At 36.5% G+C, this 18,839-nt stretch overlaps 1 protein-coding gene across 1 annotated transcript; it reads right to left on the reverse strand.

Annotated features, from left to right (window-relative positions):
• Positions 1-2,389: 2,389 nt before the first annotated feature.
• Positions 2,390-12,611, reverse strand: LOC148940750 (uncharacterized). Its single transcript, XM_089105061.1, has 3 exons — positions 12,552-12,611; positions 7,320-7,510; positions 2,390-3,239 (listed from the first exon to the last, which is right to left on the reverse strand). Exons 1-3 carry the CDS (start codon positions 12,609-12,611, stop codon positions 2,390-2,392), a joined length of 1,101 nt encoding a protein of 366 aa, XP_088961187.1.
• Between the last annotated feature and the right edge of the window lie 6,228 nt (positions 12,612-18,839).

An 18,839-nucleotide genomic window follows, 5' to 3' on the forward strand; every position in this document is an offset into this window, starting at 1 on the left:
AATAGTCCCTAAACGAAATTTCTGCGTGTTCCTTTTGTTTTGGCATCCCTGCGCTGTCAAATTTGAAATTCCCAGGAAAAAATTCCCGCGTTAATCTCTTCCTCTCGAAGGTGTTCGTAGCTACACTATTGTGGTTTCTATAGAATATCAATTTATCTCTCTGACTTACAGATCAGAGAAGTCATATTTAAAAATAGAATATCAATTTATCTCTGTCACTAAAGATCAGAGAAGCCATATTTAAACATAGAATTTCTATCTCTTTAGAGGCCCTTATAATTCCTAGGAAACAAGTGATGTCATTTCTAATTTCGATTACTTTGATAGAATATTAAAGAATTTTTCACTAAGTCTAAAGACCGGAGAAGCCATATTTAAAAATAGAATTTCTATCTCTTTAGAGTCTTGTATAATTCCTAGGAAACAAGTGATGTCATTTCTAATTCCGATTGCTTTGATAGAATATTAAAAAATTTATCACTAAGTCTAAACACCAGGGAAGCCATATTTAAAAATAGAATTTCTATCTCTTTAGAGTCCCGTATAATTCCTAGGAAACAAGTGATGTCGTTTCTAATGCCGTTAGTTGATCAATAATTCCCCTTAGAAACAACAAATAAGTTCCCCTTTCATGGATCAATAATTCCCCTTAGAAATAAGAAATAAATTCCCCTTTCGTGGATAAATAATTCCCCTCGATTATGCAAATCCATTTCTCGGAAATTTAGTTCCTACCGATTATTTAAATCAAGTTCTTAGAAATCCACTTCCCCCTCGGGTCGATCAATACATTGATCCGGTTAATGCGCCTGTGCAAACTTCGCCCTAGAGTCATTACACCTAGACGAACAACAACTAATAAATCGACCTTGACCCTATTAGACTCGATCAATAATCCTTGAATAAATTTTAACCTGCCAGCGTTAGACTCAATTGTAGATGGCAGCACACGGTCCCGTTCATACCTCCTGATAGGTTCCTACTCACGACCACGATCATTTATGGCAAGAAATTTCATCGGAGGGGGGGGAGTAACTTTCGTGGAGTGGCACATTAATTGTGCATTATAAACGTAAATCAACAGTATTTTATACCTGTTTTTATAAACAATTCTAAATATTATTTGAAATTTATTTTACCAGCATTGGCACGTATGCAGAAAGGTTGAATTGTGGATGGCACATGTGTAGATGGTTCCTTTTCCTATAATATCATACCCAAATCATCTTAGATGTTGCTGTTCTTGGAATTCAAATGGAAAAATAGATAATGGACATAATTGCTTGAATAAAATGTATTTTTAGACTCCTTTAGTTTTTTCTCCAAATCTCTTAGCCAATTAATTCCTGTACAGAAAAGCGACCGTTTTCATATTTTACCCCTCCTTAGACAGCGCTTTCCAGATTATGAAATGTATGATTTATTAATGTGTAAGGGCATATATGCCTATGATTACTACAACTCCACCTCGAAGCTAAGTGAGGAGAAACTTCCGTCCATTGAAGCGTTTTATAATTCACTTACTGATAGTTTATGCATCACTGCCGACTAAAAATTTTCCAATAGGGTTTGGGCAAATAGAGGATATAAAAATGGGTTGGATTATTGCAAAATGTACTTGGCAAGTAATGTATTGACTCTATTGGACATTGTCTGTAAGAACACGGATAAAATATATTTGGAATTTGGGTTACTATTTTTTGGCTCCTCATCTAATGATGGATTTCATTCTAAAAATCAGTAAAAAAGAGAAAGGTCTGATCACCGACGTTGATCAGCACTTATTTGTAAAAATATCAATGAGGAGAGGGATTGTTTTTCACGGGTACCATATCATAAAAACTGATCCAACTGGACAGAACTCGGTCGAAGGTGTTAAGTCCGATGCGTTTTTTTTTATATATTTACTTATTTTTTATTTATTTAAAAACCCGTCAAATCAACACACAACGAGACGAAGCACTTAAAAAAAGAAAAAAAGAAAAAAATACACAAACTGCAACAAACTGAACCAACAAAGAAAACGAACCACTGAATGACTGAATAACTGAATGAGCAGATGGGACCATTTGTGTATATTTCGGTGTATTTTTCTATTAAGCTTCGCTATTCTTCTAGCGATGGCGACATCAGAGTCTGCGACTTTAAATTTTTCAATTACATGCGAATTCCTATACCACGGAGGTGGACGAAGCAAATACTTCGCAAAACGAAAATACATCACTCTGATTTTATTCTGGTCATCTTTACTGAGGAGTTTCCAGATGGGCGTGGCATATAAAATGTGAGGAAGAGCGATGGCGTTATACAAGCTTGCTAGAAGCAGGCTTTTGAACCGGAGTTTGCACGATACAATTAAAGCGTAAGACGCTGAAATTGGTCGTTTAAGCTATTCGAGGAGAAGTTTTCGGGTGTGGCGGATAGACGAACCTATGAGTAAACCTAGATAAATCAGGTGATCCATTGGATGGACAGAGCTAGAACCAAAGGCAATGGTAGGAACACAAAAAACAGTTTTCCAATTGAATAGGACGATTTCCGATTTCAAAAAGTTGAACTGAAGTCCAACTTTAAGATATTCGGCTTCAAGGATTTCGAAGATATCAATTATCCGTTGAAGTGTTCGGCTAAGATTCAGGATGTCGTCCGCGTAACATACCAAAGACAAGTTAGCAGATGACAGAATTAGTGAAAATGGACATTGATCTTGTGCATCAAGGACACAGTTATTGAAAAGGTCGGAAGAGGTGACTGCTCCTTGACGCGCTCTTTTCTTGACTGGTACTAGTCGGGTGTGCAGAATGGGGGTCAAAACCTTGTCAGGAGGTAGTTTCAGTCGGATCCGTAATCTAGAATATAGATTCCTAAGACAACGAATAACAGCTAGATTCAACCCACGTTCACCGACCATAAGAAGCATCACAGCATGGATTAGAGAGTCAAATGCGCGTTTAATGTCGTTTCCTGCCAAAGAAAAGCTCTCCCCACAAGATTCGGCATCTATCAAGACAATACAAACCACTGTTAAGGCATCAGCACATCCAGTTCCTCGGTTGAAGCCGAACTGATGCAGAGGAGTGTAGCATAATTTTTCGAGTTCCTGTATAAACAGTAACTCGAAGAGCTTGCACAGTGACGTAGCTACATTAATTGGACGGCATGCTGTACATTGAATTTCAGATTTCCCATTTTTAGAAATGGGAGTCAGACCTCCGATGCAGAAAGAGGCTGGAACAATCCTTGAGAGAAAATCCTCTGCATAAGCAGAGATAGATGTGCCGCGAGAAGTTTACCTTCGTGTTTCAAGTGGATTGCACTGACTTCCTCATTGCCCGATGAGCCTTTCCATTTGAGTCTACGGATGGCATCTTCAACAGAGCGGGTACTGATGATAAAATATTCATCTGGATAAGAAGATAGAAACTAATCTAAGGCAGCCTCTTAAGATTGTTCGAAGGAGGGGTCAGAAGCTGAGAAATCCGATTCGTAATGGGTATACCAATCATATTCAGAGATGTTGGCTGGGGATGGTGACGAAGAATTTGTTGCAGAACGAGAGACAAACTTGAAGATCATATTTCTATCTTGTTTGGCACGGGCAGAATAACGATTGACTAGATTTTTCCGATGCCGATCCAGGGCCTTAGAAAACTTTCGCTTCGTAAAGATCCGTATGCAGTTCACTCGACCCATATTCGGATGTCCACACTCTTTCCATACTGATGGCCAAAATTTTGCTTGACTACATGAAATGACGAGATCTGGATTTGACGACCACTCGGGAATGATTCTTTTACGAATTTGTTGCAAAGAAACATTTGCATTGAATTTGTTGCCTTGTTTTTCTGCGAAGCGGAGAGCATGGCAGATTTCTGTACAATATAAATCTAGACAAAACGAAACCTCTTTTTAAGGTAACTGGAGTGACTTCTGATGGAGATGAAATGGGACGCTACTTTTATTCAGGACTGAATCTACTGACTCGATAAAAAGGGCTTGATTGATTTCCGAACAATTACGACGGTGTCAAGGTGCTGAAGGAGCAAGAGGTGTGGTTTGTCGACCAGAAGATGGCAAACTGACAGAGCAAGTTATGGGAAGACGATCAGACAGCTGATAATCAAACACAACTTTTACTATATCCGCTCGCAAATCTGACGATACTACAACGTGGTCAAGGTTGGTAGTTTGCTAGGACGTGTGAACATACGTAAAATCGGACGATTTATCTCTAAACACACAAGAAATCACTGAATAAGCCCTTAACTATTGTTGTACGTGGTGACGCTTGAGAATTCGGCTCGGACAGATTACACTTAAAGTCACCGGCTATAATGCAAGGTAAACATAAGCGCCGAATTTTGTCTATACAAGACCCTAGTTTTTCACAAGATAGCGCAAATAAGCGCTCTGACTGGTCATTATTGTAGTCTGTGGGAAGATACACACTAATACACACAGAACAATCTATTCTCAGAGTTAGATAACATTTGCTTCGAAAATACTAGAACGGAGAGCTGATTTCACAAACGTAACAAGTCCGTCCATGGGCCTGCCTCTATTGTTCAGCTGTCTAGTGGGTACACAATAAGTTGTCATATCCTCAAGCTCAAGTCTGTTCAGACTATGTTAAGTAACAAAATGTTCTTGGAGACAAATCACACTAAACTCAGAACGGAAGCTTTCCAGAACCGGAAGTTTATTAATAAAAAAAGCTGTTTATATTCCACGATCGAAAAGTTAGTGACGAGTTCATTAGTTCGAGGGTTTATGGTTTTGCGGGTACTTCACACTATAGCAAGTATGACCCTGCTTTTTGCAACCAACGCAAAAGGCTGCCTTCAGAAACGGGGTATTTGTCGTAGATTTGTGATCGGCGGAGCCACATTTGGAGCAGAAAGAACTGTTCTTACAATCTGCAGCTAGGTGACCCATTGTGTGGCAATTGAAGCAGCGCCAAATTAAGAGCACGAACGCTTCAACTGGGAGGCGTTCATATTCGATTTTCACCGAAATTCTTAGAAAGGTATCTAGGTCCTTTTTTTGTCGGAAAGTAAAGTTTAAATGTTTGAGACTTGCCACACTCAAGGGTTTTTGTTGCACTTGGGGATTAGCTTTTTCAGAGACTGTTCGTCTAGATCTTCTGGTAGTCGCTTGATCGTAGTAAAAAAAGCAGGTTCCTTGAAGTAGATGTTGAGTGACGGTTTCGCACGTTTAGCTGCATCCCCTATGTGGCTCGTGGTTTGCTTGGGACGAACCACGAGTTTCCACTCAGTAGTAAAGCAGCGTAACTCGGTTATATCGCCGTCTGGGCATGCGCACAGTTTGTCGATAAATGCCTTGCAAACGCTAGGGCATTTTAAGTCTGTTGGAGGGTCTTTGAGTATCACAGAGTAGAGCGGCCTGGGGGTGTGGTTTGGAACGACTGAGATTTGTCTGGCAGGGTGACTGTAGAGCGGCGAGTATTTAGCATAAACCCATCCACTTTTCTGGAGAGTTCGTTTACTTTGGACACTGCTGTAGCGTGAACTGCCTCGCCGATAGCAGGTACTTCACACGGGCTAAATATCACAAATTTTGGGTTCGGGACATTTTGCTTTGCCGCAAAGACTAGTTACTTGCACATATCAGTAATGTTGTCCTCATCTTTGGCATACAAAACCATCTGGCTTTGAATATCTAACTCACTTTGAAGGGTCTTTTTAGCTTGTATAACTGTATCATGTTCGAAATAGTTTATTGTGCTTTTCACAATCTGATCAAATTTCACCCCTTAAGTGAGTTATCTGCTCAAAAAGCTGACAACTCAGCTGAATGCCAGCTTTTCAGTCATCACATTCACTCAAAAACAGCCGAAGCCCGCTGAATCACACAACACTAGGAACAAGGGAAGTGTCGGGACCCGCTCACCAATTCCCCAAAAATTAAGGGGAACTAAATACCGGCAGCTACATACGGCGCTTGCGGCAGGAACCCTCCTTTCTTCTGCTTATTGCCTAATATATGTTATCAGTATTCTGTTCCAGTAACTACTTTTGAATTTTGTATTATTTTCAGTCAGCACAGTACATGGCAACATTACACTTTAAAATTCGGGCGCACTTTTTACAGCGCAACGATCAGGCTCCGGCAATGCTGCTAGGTGTAGAATTCATTTCGGCCATTTCGCTGCTGTGCACAAAGAACACAATCCTCTAAGGTAATAAAATCTTTCTGTCTGAGTATCTGTACATATTAAGTCACTAATTCCCAAGGAAATTTATGTTCAAGCAGCAAAAATGTCAATAGCAAGTAAATAAAATAAGCCGATTGTAAATACCTGTAGGGGATTGCAAAGGTTGAAACCTTACTTTATTAAAAGTTTAATATCCAAAAACAAGGTGTTTACACAACGAACTCTCAATCAAGAGTTCGTTGAGGGATAAATGGAATATGAATTCCCTTTATCCCTCAGCAATGTCTCACTACTGTTTGCCGTGTGGTAACTACAAATGGCTTGAAAATCCTTGTGCTTCAAATATTCCTGACATTCTCACTGTTGAGGAGAATAGACCACAAGGATGGGATTTTGAAATTGACAGTGAAATACCGATGTATCTCCATGACTCAGTAAAAGATATTGTTTTCCCGTGCATAAATAGACCTTTGACAAAGGATTCTTTGAGTCAGTACAATTTATCTTTGGTAGAGGATAAGGGTATGCACTGGACCCCTTCAAATAAAAAACTAATTGCCGAACTTGATCCGAAACAGAATATAGCTGTACATCATGTGTATTGCAATGGACGGTAACCAAAGGTTTCAGGGTCATAAAGATAAATAGAACCCTCCAATTCGACAAAAACCTTGTTTGACAACGTTTATTGACATTTTTTTCAGTAACCGTTCACAGGCGAAAACGAAGGTTGAAAAAGAAATCTATAAGCTTATTTTAAGTTTAGCCTTCGGTAAAATGTGCGAAAGCGCACGAAACAGGAGTCGATTTGACGATCTAACGAATCCAAAAAATGTGCTCGAATACTAGTTGACCCCAATTTTACATCTTTCACTTTCATAGACTCCAATATGGTTCTCCTGCATAGAAAAAAGAAATATTTTTTTTTTAATAAAAATATTGCAGGCGGCAGTTCAATAGAAGAAATCTCCAAGAAACTCATGTTGTTATTCTTTTACAATGTGTGTAAGATGCAATGGCCGAGGGAGGGGGAAGTTCAAGTGTACTATGGAGACACTGATTACCTCCTGTTGAAAGTTAAAACCGATAATTTACTGAATGATTTGGAAAATGGTAAGCACATTAGCTCTTGAATGGATTTTACCAATTGGAATGAGTCCATTTATCTGGAATTAGTGAAGCGCCAGGCCCCACATCAATTGTAGATGTTACAGTCGGAGACGGGGAGCAATCCAATGATTTGATATCCAATGGTGTGTTTCCAGGTCCAAAGGGGTACTGTGTGGAAACACACAACAAGGACATCAAACAAGTGTGCAAGAGGGTGCCTAGACACTATGTAAAAAATAATTTTGACATGAGTGTTTATAGTAACTGTGTGGAAAGTAGTTTGGTACCAAGAGCGAAAGTCATGGTGATTCGTTCTTTACAATTTAAAAACTACTCAGTTAGATCAGAGAAAAACGCCATGACATCCATATCGGACAAAATCTATGTACGTGAGGGTGGTCATAAATGTAGTTGTGTATTGATTTAATTGAAAGTGTATGTTGTTATTATTGTTGCAAACAAAATAAATATAATGAAGAGTGTTGATTTTTTAAATCTTTAATTCTATGATATTTTGTGTATTAAATTTTTGTTGTAAATTCCGAATTGCTTATTTTTATCTTAATTGAAAAATATTTATTTTTTATAAAACTAGAAGAAAATATGATTGTAAATTGTTGTTGTTGTTGATGTTTTTATTCTTTGAACATCGTACTAGGTGGACTGCAATAGGACTGCTGACTAGGAAAACCCTTTTAACTATAATAATTAAAAATTGCTGTACAATGTTTATAGGCTATTGGTGAAACGGCTAAAGTGTGTCTGCAGGTACAATTCATACGGGGACTTGATCTTTTCCAATATTACTAAACCAAATTTTTGGCTGATTATTGATGATTTAGCTGAATCGATTGAACAATGGTCTCAGGAAATGCTAAAATTGTTTACTGTTTGCTCACACCATGAAAAGATTTCCATAACCGTAGTTCCATACAATCTCTTTCATCAGAGCAAGTGTATGAAAACACTTGCTTTGAACTGCACCTGCTATATAATTTACAGAGTTGTTCGTGATTCAATTTCTCTAATAACTTCCAATCAACAAATATATCCCGGTGCTCTAAAGTTTATACTTTCAGTGTTCAGTCAGGCAACAAATAAACCCTATGCTTACATTCTGTTGGATATTAATCAGAATACAGCCGAGGATTTGCGTGTAGTCACAGATATTTCTGATAATGAATTACAGCATATCTTCCGGTGAACAGTAAAAAATGTTATTAGTTGCCATCATGACACTGAATAAACTACATGAAAATAGACATTTTTTTCGGTTCTAAGCACTTCAAACACATTACCTAGGAGAGCCATACTGAAACATGGCATCGACAAAGATTTCCTTTCTCTCTGGCTTGCAAAAAGAAAGGAAAAAAATTTAAAGGAAAACGTCTTCTCCAGGCGAGTGGTAGCTTTTTTACACTTTTACTGCCAATAATTGCAGGACTTGTAAACAGTTTTCTCTAGATGGCTCTAGGTGACGGGGGGGGGGGACTAGTTCCCTCCAATCACTTTTGAATATTAAAAAGGGCACTATCCCTTTGAATTTCCCATCGAATGAGCCTTTTTTGAAGTTTCTACGACAACGCCTTCTATTAAAACCCTATATGCCCACAGGGAATAACTTTAAAACTCTTGCCCTGAGGTTTGTGGGGGAGTGTCCTCCTCAAAAATGTATTTTGTATCTGGAAATCAACTATGCTGAACAAAATGGCTTTTTCAAAATTTTGATTGGATGTGTTTGGGGGAATGATGGGCGTAGGGGGGCTAGTTGCCCTCCAATCACGTTCGACTATTAAAAAGAGCACTAGCCCTATGAAGTTCTAATTGAATAAGCCCCTTTTGAAGTTTCTACGATAACGCCTTCTATAAAAACCTTATATGCGCCCAGGGCATAACTTAAAACCCTTGCCCTGACGGTTGTGGGGGATTGTCCTCCTCAAAAACATATTTTCTGTCTGAAAATCAACTACGCTGAGCAAATTGATCTCAAAATTTTTATTGGTTGTGTTTGGTGGAATGATGGGCGTGGGGGGGGGGGCTAGTTGCACTCCAATCATTTTCGACTATTAAAATAGGCCACTAGCCCTTTAATTTCCAATCGAATGAACCTATTTTGAAGTTTCTACGACAACGCCTTCTAGAAATACCTTATATGCCCCCAGTGCATAACTTAAAACCCTTGCCCTGAGGGGTGTTGGGGAGTGTCCTCCTCAAAAATATATTTTCTATGTGAAAATCAACTACGCTGAACAAAATGGCTATCTTGAAATTTTGATTGGATGTGTTTGGGGGAATGATGGGCGTGGGGGGGGGGCTAGTTGCCCTCCAATAATTTTCGACTATTGAAAAGGGCACTAGAACTCTCGATTTCCAATCGAATGAGCCCCCTTTGTAGTTTCTACGACGACCCCTTCCATATGAAGTGCATCTGGGAAAAAATAATAATAATAATAAAACATTGGAGCCGTATGGCCTTTACTATAGGCAACGCTTCACCGTTGCCTCTGAAAATGGCTCATAAGTTAACACGGTATTCACGTGATGGTAAGACAGCAAACCTTATTTATTATGTTATAGTAAACCGAAGACTGGCAGTATCAATACAAGATACTAGGGTATATAGAAGTGCCGTTATTGACGTTAAAACTAAAGATCAACTTCTAATAGTGTCAAAGGTTAATTTAAAGCTAAAATATCAGAAGGGTAACTACCTCCGGGGAAGTTATTTGGTGGCTAAACTCCAGGATGAGAATTTGTGAGAAACTTTCCAGGAACTTTTATTATTAAACTTGAGAGTTTAAAGTTTGATAATGTGGAAAATGGTTGGAATAAGTTTAGAAAAATAATTTGTGAAGTTGCTGAAGGTGTCTTAGGGAAGAAAGCTAGAACTGCAGCTTAGAATATTAATGAAAAAGCTTTATATTTAATAGAAAAGAGAAAGGACTTGTACAAGATTTATCTGAGTGATAGATCATACGAAAACAAATGGAACGTAAAGAAAGTGGAGAAAGCATGGAAATATGAACAAAGGAGGTGTGAAGAGGAGGCCACGGATAAAATTGCCGAGGATCTGGAAGATGCAGCTAGACGGCATAATAGTAAAATATTGTACTGGCATGTTAACAATTTAAGAGTGAGTAGTCAATCCGGACTTGGCCCTGTTAAAGATAGGAATGGGGCCACAATTACCAATTAGGAAAAAAATAAAGAGAGATGGGCCGAACACTTTGAGAATTTACTTAACCGAGATAGAGTTGCAGGAAAAGATGTAGAGGAAAATGAAAAAATTTATGATACCTTGGATGTGAAGGAAGATTTGTTTTGCGAGGAGGAACTAGCAACAGTACTAAAAGGATTAAAAATAATAAGGTTACAGGTGCTGATAGGGCGGTAAATGAGTTTCTTAAATATGATGGCTCTGAGGTTAGAAATAAGTTACTGAAGATTATGAATATGATTTTTGAAAAGGGGAAGTACCTAACCATTTTAGGAAAACCTTAATTAAGCCACTTTGTAAGAAAGGTGATAAAACTGAGTGTGTAAATTATCGAGGCATTAGTCTGGCCTCTGTATGTAGTAAAATACTTAATGATATGATACTTTTTAGACTGGGAGATGCCATAGACAAAGCTTTAAGAGAAGAACAGTGCGGTATTAGAAAGGTAGAGGATGTGTCGACCAAATTTTCACTCTTAGACTAATAATTGAGAAGTGCCTGAGTTTTCAAACACCTTTGGTCCTCAGTTTTATAGATTATGAGCAAGCGTTCGATTCTGTTGGTAGAAGAGCTTTAGTAAATGATTTATCCTTGTATGGTATACCAGACAAATACATTAAAGTGATTACTGCTATGTACGGGAATGGATAATGAAAAGATTGATCAGGTGGGTAGCTTCACTTACCTTGGTAGTTTTATTAGTAAAGATTGTTGGAGCAGTGAAAATGTTAAAAGTAGAATAGCCAAGGCTCAGGGTGTTTTTTCACAGTTAAACAAAGTTTGGAAGAATATAAGACAAGTCTGCAAACCAAGATTAGAATACTAGAAGCTACAGTGATGGCAGTTGTCAAATATGGTTCTGAAGCATGGACGCTCCGAAAAGCGGATGAAGATTTGCTAGATGTTTACCAGAGAAATTGCTTAAGGATTGTTCTGGGCAACCGGTTCACTGACCGTATTTCAAACAATAGACTATACAAAAAATGTGGTTCAGTACCGTTCTCGAGGGCTATAATGAAAGAATGGTTGAGGTGGCAAGGGTACGTTGTGCGGATAAATGATAACAGATTGCCGAAGATTGTTCTTTTCGGCCAACCGTCTAGGGCTAAACGGAAATCAGGTCGTCTTCGTCTGGGGTGGGAGGACATCATAAAGAAAGGTTTAAAGGAAATGGGAACTTCGTAGGTGGGTGTAAAAAGGGAGGCTTTAAATAGATTGGGGTGGAGAAGGAGCGTGAGTTGCTGTGTTGGTCTCAGGCGGCTTGGTGCTGCAGTGAGTTGTTAGTAGTAGTAGTAGTAGTAGTTTTCAAATGGTGAATCCCATTCTGCAACTGCTAAATAAAAATCAGTAGGTTTATAGTAATAATACTCTTTGTCTTCACAACGATGACGTAGTAACCAAATTGTCTTTATACTCAAACAGTTGAATCGTAGACCTGTTTCTTCCTTCAAAAATAATTTAAAACCACGACGATACCAGTCTCTTAGGAATAAACTAAAATTTCGTTTAGGGTTTTTTCCAATCATACCAGGATAGGTATTCTCCCACTGATAACATTTATCGCAGTGACAATTGGAGCATATATGTCCTCTAGGGTGAAAGTCACAAATCTCTTCAAGACAAAAATTACAATCTTTAATTTGCACTGCAAATCCTCTATGTAATTTACATGGATTTTATAATGTACACTTTTCATCATAATTTCGTCAATAATTGTACAATTATCACATGATGACCAGCTGCTAAGTGAATACATACATAGTGGACATGTATTGAACATTTTTTCATTGTTAACTCTCTCATAGCTAAAGTGAAACTGATCTACGATCGATAAATTGAGAGAGAAAGTGAGAAAGAGAGAGAGAGAGAGAGAGAGAGAGAGTAATTGTGTGACATCACAAAACCTGTTTGAACAGGATCTTCTAAATTGTTGATTTATTGTCCTCATCTAGATAGAATCTTAAATTTCTAAGGCAGTGTATTCAAAAGTAAATCCACAACATCATTTTGCTTTGTTTCAATTAATATATCAATAAATTTAGTAAATACATTTGAGTCACATCGCAAAAGCTGCATATAATAGTCCAATGATGGAGAATCAGATCTCATTATATCGTCAAGTATTCTTTGAGAAAATATTTTCCTTTGAGGAGATAACTCCAGAAAATCATCATCCAGAATAAAACATTTTTCCGTAATCACAAGATCCAGCATAAATTCCTCTTTATCAAATTCATCCATTTTTTTTTTCAATCTTAATACTCTCACAGCTTAGTTCAGACTAACCAGGATTCTTTCTACTTCAAGAATATTCGGTAACCTACTAAAAATCTAACAAGGAAAAAAGAGAACATTTTCAATTTCGAAACATTTTTGTTATGTATATAATCACAACAACAATATATATTACACACACACAATTATTTACACAACTTACTCTCCTCAATATATTTCACTATTGGATTTAAAGCAGCTTGAAGCCTATGTAGATGCACTTTATCAACTTTCTCTGCAAAGCATGATAGTTCCTCCAATTTAAATTTACTTAATGATATCACATATCTTGCATACTCATCATCCCGTTCAAGGCCTGGTCGAGATCCTCTTGTAATTTCTACTGCTATGTTTGGTACTCTCGTCTTTGTATCATTGCTGCTGCTACCACTATCAACTTCTAATAGTGTAAACATACCACCCATTATTGCAAATTTATATCTTGTCAAATAAACGAGTATAATCAAAGTGTTCTCTCTGAATTCCCATCTCTTACTAATATGGACTACATCGAAAATCCGTCCTTTTATTAGTTCTTGTTGCTATGAGCGGTTCTTAGGGTCTCTTGGTTATTTTCAGTCCACCTTATTTGGAGTTCCCTCAGTAACATGAGTAGATTTAGCGTAGGAGGCTATATTTAGTATCTCATATTTGGTGTACCGTTCGCGGGTAAATATATTCATGGTCAGAATATACAGTGATGCTCTGGAGGGTGTCCTATTGTCTCCCAAGTAAGGGTGTATAGTTCAAATAGCAAGGGTTCCCACTATTGATATGATTGTAAAACCATTACGATGTAGTAAATATGTAAATGTTACGAGTGGGAATTTTAACATTACGGTGCATTTTTTTCACTGTTTTGTTTCCTTCGTTTTTATTGTTTTGTCCGTTTTTTATTGCTCTTCATTTTTTCTGTTTTATTGTGTTTTGAACCCTTTTACTTTTTCTTTATTTTTGTGATTTTATCATTCTTATTATTTTCAAAATGTGCCAATTCCTGGTACCCAATCTCCAAGTTTTTCGATTACTGTTAGTAGAAAAGGGCGTGCCAGCACAGACGGGAGTGACGTCCCAGTCAGATTATTGATCCACTAGGGGGACAGGTTTCTGGGAAATTGATTAAATATTCGAAGGGGATTAGATTTCTGGGAAATTGATTGTATAATCGGAGGGGATTAGATATCTGGGAAATTGATTGCATAATCGAAGGGGACTAGATTTCTGGGAAATTGATTTGCATAATCGACTCGAATTCTATATTGATCTACGAAGGGGACTAGATTTCTGTGAAATTAATTTGCATAATCGGCGGTGAATTCTATCATGAGGGGATTTCATTTTTAAGTATGGCTTCTCTGGTCTTTAGGTCTGAGAGATAAATTAATATTCTATTTTTAAATTTGGCTTCTCTGGTCTTTAGGTCTGAGAGATAAACATTAATATTCTATCGAAGCCATAATAGTGTAACTAGGAACACCTTAGATTTTTTCAGAAATTCATACGAGATCTGGACAGATTGAATATATTTTACGCGGGAAATGGTTTCCTGGGAATTTCAAATGTGACAGAGCAAAAGGATGCCGAAACAAAGGAACGCACAGAAATTACTTTTAGGTGATTATTTGGGCGAAAAAAATTAATCAACATTTTAGGGATTATTTGGGCGAAACAGTTTGAAACATGGTGAAACGGGCGAAAAATGGCGAAACAGGGTGAAACTCTGTGGTCGTTATAATACACAAGCTCCATTTGAACAGTGTTGTGAGGTCCCCTACCCCCACCCCATGGCCCCACTTTTTGGCCCCACACAACTTTTTGGCCCCTCCTCATTTTGTTAAATATTTGTTGTGTGCTTGAGAAACAGAAGGGCTCCCCCCAACTTTTTTGCCCCCTCCCCACATTTTTTTCTAATACTTTTTTGCGGGCTTGAGACAGAGAAGCCCCCCCGCCCCCTCCGCCCAACTTCTTGGCTCCCCCCGAATATATCATTTCAGATCAAGTTCTCTTCTTAATATTCCTCCTAAACTTATTTTATAAGTTGAAGTACTCATCTTTTTCACTCCCAACAATACTTTACGACTTTTTTGCATACTCCAACATCAAGCAATACTTTTGAAATGGCTTTACTATATCTTTTCAGAACAAGTTCTTTACGTAATGTCCCTCATAAACTTATTTTAGAACTTGAAGTACTCATCCTTTTCACTCCCAACAATACTTTACGACTTTTTGAATACCCCACGGAGCAATCCTTTTCAAAAGGCTTAATTATATCTTTTCAGAACAAGTTCTTTATGCAATGCCCCTCTTAAACCAATTTTACAACTTGAAGTACTCATCCTTTTCACCCACAACTTTATTTTACGGCTTTTTGAATACCCCACCAAGCAATACTTTTCAAAGGCTTTATTATATTTTTCAGAACAAGTTCTTTTCTTAATGTCCCTCCTAAACCAACTTTACAACTTGAAGTACTCATTCTTATCACCCACTACTTTACATTATGGCTTTTAAAATACCCCACCAAGCAATACTTTTCAAAAGGCTGTATTATATTATTTCAGAACAAGGTCCTTTCCTAATATCCCTCCTAAACATATTTTACAAGTTGAAGTACTCATCCTTTTTCACCTAAAACTTTACCTTACGGCTTTTTGCATATCCCAACACCAAGCAATACTTTTACAACTTGAAGCACTCATCCTTTTCACCCACAACTTTACTTTACGACTTTTGCATACCCCAACACCAAGCAATGCTTTTCAAAAGGCTTTATTATATTATTTCAGAAAAAGTTCTTTTCTTAATATCCCTCATAAATCAATATTACAAGATGAAATACTCACCTTTATCACCCACAACTACATTTTATGACATTTTTAATACCCCAACACCTAGCAATACTTGTCAAAAGACTTTATTATATTATTTCAGAACAAGTTCTTTCTTAATGTCCTTTCTAAAGCAATTTTACAAGTTGAAGTACTAATCCTTTTCACCCACAACTTTACTTTATGGCATTTTGAATACCCCAACACCAAGCAATACTTTTCAAAAGGCTTTATTATATTTTCCAGAAGAAGTTCTTTTCTTAATTTCACTCTTAAACCCATTTTACAACTTGAAGTACTCATCCATTTCACCCACAACTTTGCTTTGCGACTTTTGCATACCCCAACACCAAGTAATATTTTTCAATAGGCTTTATTATATCTTTTCAGAACAAGTTCTTTTGTTAAAGTCCCTCCTAAACCAATTTGACAAGTTGAAGTACTCATCATTTTCACCCAAAACTTTACTTTAAAGCTTTTTGAACACCCCAACACCAAGCAATACTCTTTAAAAGGCTTTTCAGAACAAGTTCTTTTCTTAATACCCTTCCTAAATCTATTTTAGAAGTTGATTTACTCATCTTTTTCACCCACAACGTTACCTTACGACCTTTTGCATACCACAACACCAAGTAAGACTATTCAAAAGGCTTTATTATATTATTTCAGAACAAGTTCTTTTCTTATTGTCCCTCCTAAACCAATTTTACAAGTTGAAGTACTCGTCCTTTTCGCCCACAACTTTACTTTATGGCTTTTTCGCATACCCCAACACCAAGCAATACTTTTCAAAAGGCTTTACTATATTATTTCAGAACAAGTTCTTTTGTTAACGTCCCTTCTAAACCAATTTTCCAAGATGAAGTACTCAACATTATCATCCACAACTTTACTTTATGACTTTTTGAGTACCCCAACACCAAGCAATACTTTTCAAAAGACTTTATTATATTATTTCAGAACAAGTTCTTTTTAATATCCCTTCCAAACCCATTTTACAAGTTGAAGTACTTATCCTTTTCACCCACAACTTTACTTTACAACTGTTTTGTGCACCACAACATCAAGCAAGGTTCCACTTCAGTTCAGATTTTTCCCCAAAGACGCAAATTTAAAGTTCTCCACCCAATTTTTTTTTAGAAGATGGAAAAAGTTATACATTGATCATGAATATTTCACCATGACAATAAGGAGCTCCACTTAATTCCCCAAATAAATAAAAAATTAAAGTTCTATTCTAAATTTTCCCGTAGAAGATCTAAATTTTCCCGTGTGCAATAATTCCACATTATTGCACTAAAATACCAAAACCATAGCTTAGGCAAGGTTAAGTTAGCCTACGTACGTGTGCGTACGTAGGCTAACCTAACCTAACCTACGCTATGGTTTTGGTATTTCTGTGCAATAATGTGAAATTTTGTGGTTATGTTAGTATAGTATTGTCATCAATATCTATTGTCTTCCTCCTCGAGACCAAGCTCTTTACGCTAAAGTTTGGATTCTGTCCGTTCCGTCTCATCGGAAATTAAGAAAATTTAGAATTAAAATGAAACTTTTTAGCTTCATGGAAAATATTCGCAATCATAGTAAAACTTTTCATATCTTCTATGAAAAATTTAAAACAGAACTTAAAATTCTCTATGTCTTTGAGAAATTAAGAACTTAAGTGGAAGCTTTTTTCATTTTCTTTGGTTTCTTTTTCATTGAGAAAGTTCAGAAGAGAACTTTAACTTTCCCCCACTTCCTTGAGAAAATTTATAATTAAATTGGAACTTTGTATCGTCATGGAAAATATTTACAACTATGGTATAACTTTTTTTATCTTCTACGGGAAAATTTAGAATAGAAATCTAATTTTTTATGTCTTTGGGGAATTAAGAACAGAAGTGGAAGCTTTTTATTTTCTCTGGAGAAGTTAGAATTAAAGTGTAAGCTCCTTGGTAAAATTCAGAAATGAGCTAACTTATCACGATCAGAGTATATCTTTTTCTATCTTCTATGAAAAATTTGGAACAGTACTTCAAATTTTTTTATCTCTTTGAGAAAAATCTGAACTGAAGTGGAAAATTTTTATATTCTCTGGAAAAAATAGAAGTGATCTGTAACTTGTTTCTTCTCATAAATAAAATTAGAATTAAAATGGAACTTTTTATCTTCATGGAAAATATTCACAATCATAGTATAATTTTCCTATCTTCAACGCTAAAACTTAGGACAGAGCTTTAAATTTTTTATGACTTTGGGAAAAATCTCAGAATTATAGTGGAGCTCCTTATCTTCATGGTGAAATATTCACTATCATTGTATAACTTTTTCTATCTTCTACAAACAATTTGGAGAACTTTAAATTTATGTCTTTGGGGAAAAATCTGATCTGAAGTGGAACCTTGCTTGATGTTGGGGTGTGCAAAAAAGTTGCAAAGTAAAGCTGTGGGTGAAAAAGATGAGTACTTCAACTTGTAAAATGGGTTTAGAAGGGATATTAAGAAAGAACTTGTTCTGAAATAATATAGTAAAGTATTTTGAAATGTATTGCTTGGTGTTGGATTATTCAAAAAGTCATAAAGTAAAGTTGTGGGTGATAATGATGAGTGCTTGATCTTGTAATATTGGCTTAGGGGGGACATTAAGAAAGGAACTTGTTCTGAAATAATATAATAAAGCCTTTTAAAAAGTATTTCTTAGTGTTATGGTATGCAAAAAGCCATAAAGTAAAGTTGTGGGTGAAAAGGATGAGTACTTCAAGTTGTAAAATTGGTTTAGAAGGGATATTAAGAAAGAACTTGTTCTGAAATAAAATAATAAAGTATTTTGAAATGTATTGCTTGGTGTTGGGGTATTCAAAAAGTCATAAAGTTAAGTTGTGGATGATAATGATGAGTTCTTCATCTTGTAAAATTGGTTTAGGATTGACATTAAGAAAAGAACTTGTTCTGAAATAATATAATAAAGCCTTTTCAAAAGTATTGTTTGGTGTTGAGGGTTTGCAAAAAGCCGTAAAGTTGTGGGTGAAAAGAATGAATACTTCAACTTGTATAATAGGTTTAGGAGGGATATTAAGAAAAGACCTCGTTCTGAAAAGATATAAAAAAGTCTTTTGAAAAGTATTGCTTGGTGTTCGGGTGTTCAAAAGGCTTTAAAGTAAAGTTTGGAGTTAAAAGGGTGAGTATTTCAACTTGTAAAATAAGTTTAGAAGAAATAATACTAAAATAAGTTGTTCTTAAATTATATA

The sequence above is a fragment of the Artemia sp. Qi Xiang Cuo genome, chromosome 19 (genome assembly GCF_049724085.1).
Source record: "Artemia sp. Qi Xiang Cuo chromosome 19, ASM4972408v1, whole genome shotgun sequence".
In the NCBI taxonomy this organism is placed as follows: Eukaryota; Metazoa; Arthropoda; class Branchiopoda; order Anostraca; family Artemiidae; genus Artemia; species Artemia sp. Qi Xiang Cuo.

Coding starts and splice junctions, on each gene's coding strand:
- LOC148940750 (XM_089105061.1), bottom strand. CDS start 12,611: ATGAGATCTGATTCTCCATCATTGGACTATTATATGCAGCTTTTGCGA. Junction 7,511..12,551: donor TTTTGCGATGTGACTCAAAT/GTATTTACTAAA, acceptor TTTTTTACATAG/TGTCTAGGCACCCTCTTGCA. Junction 3,240..7,319: donor AAATGGACTCATTCCAATTG/GTAAAATCCATT, acceptor TTTTCTCTCAAG/GATTGTTCCAGCCTCTTTCT.